Source organism: Chiloscyllium plagiosum, chromosome 16 (genome assembly GCF_004010195.1).
Source record: "Chiloscyllium plagiosum isolate BGI_BamShark_2017 chromosome 16, ASM401019v2, whole genome shotgun sequence".
NCBI classification, from domain to species: Eukaryota; Metazoa; Chordata; class Chondrichthyes; order Orectolobiformes; family Hemiscylliidae; genus Chiloscyllium; species Chiloscyllium plagiosum.
Window position 1 is genome coordinate 60,991,086 of NC_057725.1, and position 5,709 is coordinate 60,996,794.

Below are 5,709 nucleotides of genomic sequence, written 5' to 3' on the forward strand. Positions count from 1 at the left end.
GTCCAGATCCTGTTGTAATCTGAGGTAACCCGTGATGTGATCAAGACAATAGACTAGGGTTAAGATTCTGGTCATTTACCAGATTCCATTACCTTCAGCAAAAATACTATTAACTAAGCTTGACATTTTAACAGGACTCGTTAACACAATCAATCGCATTCCAACTATCAGCCATAATATACACAATCTGTCCGATAGTACAAGAACCTGCTGGTTAACGTAGCTGAATAAAGTTTAGGGAGAAAGTGAGGGCTGCAGATGCTGGAGATCAGAGCTGAAAATATGTTGCTGGAAAAGCGCAGCAGGTCAGGCAGCATCCAAGGAACAGGAGAATCGACGTTTCGGGCCTGAAGAAGGGCTTATGCCCGAAACGTCGATTCTCCTGCTCCTTGGATGCTGCCTGACCTGCTGCGCTTTTCCAGCAACACATTTTCAGCTCTGAATAAAGTTTAAACAAGCTAATAATCTGATAACGTTTTCTTTAGAAGCCAGAACTTCTTATGACAAGAATCATTCCACTAGACTCTGCTTTGAAGTGAAACAGAAGATAGCTCATCAATCTCAAGGTCTGCTGCCAGTGAGCAGGAAGTGTCGAATCAGCAAGAGGAAGAGAAAGAATGTGCCCGAGAGATTGATCAAGATTGAGCCAGAGACTAGCATGAAACATCTTACACAGACCCTGTATCCCACTGTTATCACAGGCCCTGTATCCCACTGTAAATACAGCCCCTGTATCCCACTGTAAACACAGATCCTGTATCCCATTGTACACAAACATAGACCCTGTAACACACTGTAAACACAGACCTTATATCCCACTATAAACAAAGACAGTCCCTGTATCCCACTGTATACACAGACATTGTATCCCACTATAAGCAAAGACAGTCCCTGTATCCCCCTGTAAACACAGTCTCTGTATCCCCCTGTAAACACAGATCCTGTATCCTACTATATTCAAACATAGACCCTGTAACCCACTGTAAACACAGACCCTGTAACCCACGGTATCCCCCTGTAAACACAGACCCTGTATCCCAGTGTAAACACAGATCCTGTATCCCACTGTACACAAACATAGACTCTGTAACACACTGTAAACACAGACCTTATATCCCACATAAACAAAGACAGTCCCTGTATCCCACTGTATACACAGACATTGTATCCCACTATAAACAAAGACAGACCCTGTATCCCAGTGTAAACACAAATCCTGTATCCTACTGTATACAAACATAGACCCTGTATCCCACTGTAAACACAGACCGTATATCCCACTATAAACAAACACAGACCCTGTATCCCACTGTAAACACAAACCCTGTATCCCAATATAAACACAAACCTGGATCCTGTATTCGCTGGGAACTATGGATGAACTGGAAGATCCAATCCGTACTGAAGTCCAGGTCTTATTACAGGTAATCTAGGTATAACCATCGCAAAGCCATTGGAGATGCCAAGAGACAGTACCAGACTAAGCCAGCATCCCAGGCTAATCACACAAACACACTTTGACTGTGGTAATGCTTACACAATATAACGGGCTACAAAGCAAAGTCGAGTAGAACCATGGACAACAATGTATCCCTCCCATTGATGAGCTCAATGCATTGTATGCTCATTTTGAACAGAAGGTCAGTGAAATGATGTCACATGCCCCAACAGCCTCCAGTGCACCTGTACCCACAGTCACCACCAGAGACATTAGACATTTCTTCTTGAGAGTGAACCCATGGAAAGCGACTTGTCCAAATGGAGTCCCTGGCCGTGCACTCAGATCCTGTGCGGACCAGCTGGCGGGAGTATTTGCAGACATCTTTAACCTCTCCTTACCACGATGTGAGGTTCCCACTTGCTTCAGGAAGACCACCATCATTCCAGTGCCAAAGAAATATCAGGCAGCATGCCTCAATGACTACCATCTAACATCCGTAATTTGAAGTGCTTCGAGAGGTTAGTCATGGCTATCATCAACTGCAGTCTCCTGGCCTACTTTCATCCACTACAATTCACCGATGGTCACTACAAATCCTTGGCAGATGCCATCTCCCTGACCCTACACTCATCCTTGGAATACCTGGGTAACAAGGAAACCTACATTAGACTCCTATTTATTGACTTTAGCTCTGCCTTTAACACCATAATTCTAACCAAACTCATCTCCAAATTCAGAGACCTCTGCTCCCCCTCCAGCAACTGGATCCTCGACTTCCTGACCAAAAGACCACAATTAGTAAGGATGGTGACAGCAACTTACCCTCCTCCTTGTACACAAACCCAGACCCTCTTCCCCATGAAGCAGCAATCCAGTATTGACAGCAAGCTGCAAGACAGCCTCTCTAATTTGCTGTCAATGGACCAGAGAGAGACATACAGGATTTGAGGGAGAGGTATTTATTGTTGAGGCTCCCAGGAAGGGTCAGTTATTTGAGAGGGGTACTGATGTAATTTGACAAATAAAGTGACTCAATATTTTTATTCATTCATTCACGGGATGTGGGCACCACTGGCCAGGCCTGCATTTATTGCCCATCCCTAATTGCCCAGAGGGAAGCTAAGGGTCAACCGCATTGCTATGGGTCTGGAGTCATGCGTAGGCCAGACCAGGTAAAAAGGACATTAGTGAACCAGGTGGGTTTTTTCCTGTTTAAACAGTTGTTTTAAAAGTTAGTGAAGTGTCTATCTTATCACCTGGTCTCTGTGCTGATATTACCCTCACGCAGTTTGGAAATGAATGTGGGATCTTTCTGTTCTCTATAGCTCAGTATGTTAACAGGCATCTTTGAGATTGGGCCTTAAGTTTCTCAACCATACTCACTGAGTGAACCCATTCACACTGTGGCTGCTTAATGTAGGAGCTTGACATAATCTTTTTTATTTACAGAACTGTGATTGAAAACACATCATGTGCCAAATTATAATGACACTGCCAATTTCAAGTCTTAGATCAGGAGTGCCTTTTCAGGAAGTTTGTGGGTCATTTTAATTCCAGTTTCTAAAAAGGGTGGAACTTCAAAGGAGAACACTGGTACAATCCAAAGGTGTGCAGATTAGGTGTGCTAAATTGTCCACAGTGTTCAGGGAGGTGTAGGTTGGGTGCATTAGTTAGGAATTAAATGTAGGGGAATGGGTCTGGGTGGGTTACTGTTTGTAGGGTCAGTGTGGACCTATTGGGCCAAAGGGCCTGTTTCCATATTGTAGGGATTCGATGATCTATGAACCAGGGATTCTGGTTTCACACCAGCTGATCCAATCCGACACTGAGGCCCTGATCTCACTCCTCATCCTGGTTCAGGCCTGCTCAGACAGGACGAGAAGAGAGCCAGTCGGAAACATTCAGGCTGTCAGGCCTACCTTCTCAGGCACATCGTCCACCGCACGAAAGAACCCAGAAAATACCGTTGCCCTCTCGATGTTTCAAGGCTAACAGTTTAAAGTGTCTTCTTTTACTGTTGCTTTTTGTTTCGCCAGGGAGCTCATGAGCCTAAAGGCCCGAGTGAGGAATACATCCAGCTGGAGCGTCTGGTGCAGTTAGTTGTCTCCCCTTATCTGGGCACCTATGGACTGCTCTCCAGGGACAGGAAAGCTGTCGATACAGTGCACATACTTGGTAAGTCAATGCCATTTGTTGTTTGTAGGTGAGGGAGGAGTGGGCAGTGATGAGGGAGACAAATTGCAGCCACATAGGGTGGCATAGTGGCTCATTGGTTAGCATTGCTGCCTCACAGTGCCAGGGACCAGGGTTTGATCCCATCCTTGGGCGACTGTCTGCGTGGAGTTTGCGTGTTCTCTTTGTGTCTGCATGGGTTCGCTCTGGGGTTTCTTCCCGCAGTCCAAATATGTGCAGGTGAGGTGGATTGGCCATGCTAAATTGCCATAGTGTACAGGGAGATGCAGGCTGGGTAGATTAGCCATGGGAAATGCAGGGTTACAGTGAGTCTGGGTGGGATGACCTTCAGAGGGTCAGTATGCACTTGATGGGCCGAATAGCCTGCTTCTGCACTGTATGGATTCTATGATTCTCTCTGGCTTTTGCCAACATAAACTATTGTTTCTCGGGGATTTGTTTATATCATTGTGGCTGGAGAATTTTTTTAAGTACAAGATATTTATCAGCTGACCCAGTAGTCTCCTGAGCATTGATTTAATACACAGATTGGCTGGGTGCAAAGTGGGGAAATGAGTTGATAGTCTGTTTTACGTCTCCTCTCATTTTAATTCACAACGGTTTTGGACAGGGACCAATATAATGGTCTGTCAACCTGCTGTCACCCATTTTATAACAAAGTCCAAATGATCTCCATTACCACAAATAACTTGGCCTTTGAAGACTACAAAAGCTATTCTAAATAACAGAGTCATAGGGTCATACAGCACAGAAACAGACCTTTTGGCCCAACCAGTCCATGCTGACCATTATCCCAAACTAAACTAGTCCCACCTGCCTGCACTTGGCCCATACCCTTGCAAACATTTCCTATTTATGTGCTTATCCAAACATCTTTTAAACAGTGTGACTGTATCTGCATCCATCACTTCCTCTGGCAGTTCATTCCACGCACAAACCATTCTCTGTAAAACAAAGTTGCCCCTCGTGTCTTTTTCAAATCTTTTCCCTCTCTCCTTATAAATGTCTTGATATCCTCCACCCCAGGGAAAAGACACCTGCCAGTCACCTTAGCTGTACCCTCCATGGTTTTATAAACCTCTATAAGTGTCATGCGTCAGCCTCCTGCGTTCCAATGAAATAAACCCAGCCTTTCCAGTGTTTCCTTATAACTCAAATCTTCCATTCCCAGTAAAATCATGGTAAATCTTTTCTGAACCCTCTCCACCTTAAAAGTATCCTTTGACTTATACACCGTGTGAAGAGAATATAACTGTGAGTGTAGGCGGTCACTGTAGTGGGAAGGTAAAGAATAACACTAGTAATTCGCATTCATTAAATATTGCACAGTTTGTTTGATAAACTAATTGTAGAAAGATACCTCTGGCCATTATGGAACATTTTGCAACCCATCAAATTGATTGTCCCCGGCTTCTGAAGCGCTTGAGTTTGTCGGAATCCATTCAGAGTCACGTTGGCTGTGGCTATTTATCTCAAGGATTGGATTCTGTGGAGCTGATGTGATACTTGAGATTTCAGCATCACACCCCACAACTGATGCCACGGAAAGTAGCATGAGGTGTATGCACTGCCCGTCTCTGTAACAGAGTTCAATTTGAGGCAATTGCACATCGTGAACCCCAGGCCCAGAAATTGCCTTGTAGAATTTATTTCCCCTCTTCATCTCGTCCATCTATTTAAGCCCGATAGAGTTGACTGTAAGTAAAAAGAATAATTGCCCCATACCTGTGCAGGAATCTCCTAACTTATGCCCACAGATTATGTGACCTACAAACTCCGAGGTCAAACGAGATTAGATTTGTGATCATCTTTAGAATTTGCTGCTCGGTCCTATTTGCATACATTGGGGAATGGGAATAAGCAGTTTGTGGTAGACTATAATGCATTAGAAACATCAGTGTCACAACAGGAAGACTCACAGCAAAGACAAAAGGGATGAGATTCTCACACGGCGCCATCACATAATGTCTAACCCCCACCTTTAAATGGCAGCCCATTCACCCACTAGTTAGGAATGGTGGAAGATCACAGTTTCAGGATTCAGTAACTGGGGGGGTCACAGTGTCAGGATTCAG

The 5,709-nt window shown here is 44.5% G+C and overlaps 1 protein-coding gene across 4 annotated transcripts in view; it reads left to right on the plus strand.

Moving 5' to 3' along the window:
• Positions 1 to 5,709, plus strand: part of LOC122557955 (proline-rich protein 5-like) — a 141,585-nt gene that overhangs the window by 114,796 nt on the left and 21,080 nt on the right. For all 4 annotated transcript variants that reach the window (XM_043706220.1, XM_043706224.1, XM_043706223.1 and 1 more), the window contains one exon: positions 3,478 to 3,616. In XM_043706220.1, the coding sequence (XP_043562155.1) occupies positions 3,478 to 3,616 (139 nt within the window). The remainder of the gene's footprint in view (positions 1 to 3,477; positions 3,617 to 5,709) is intronic.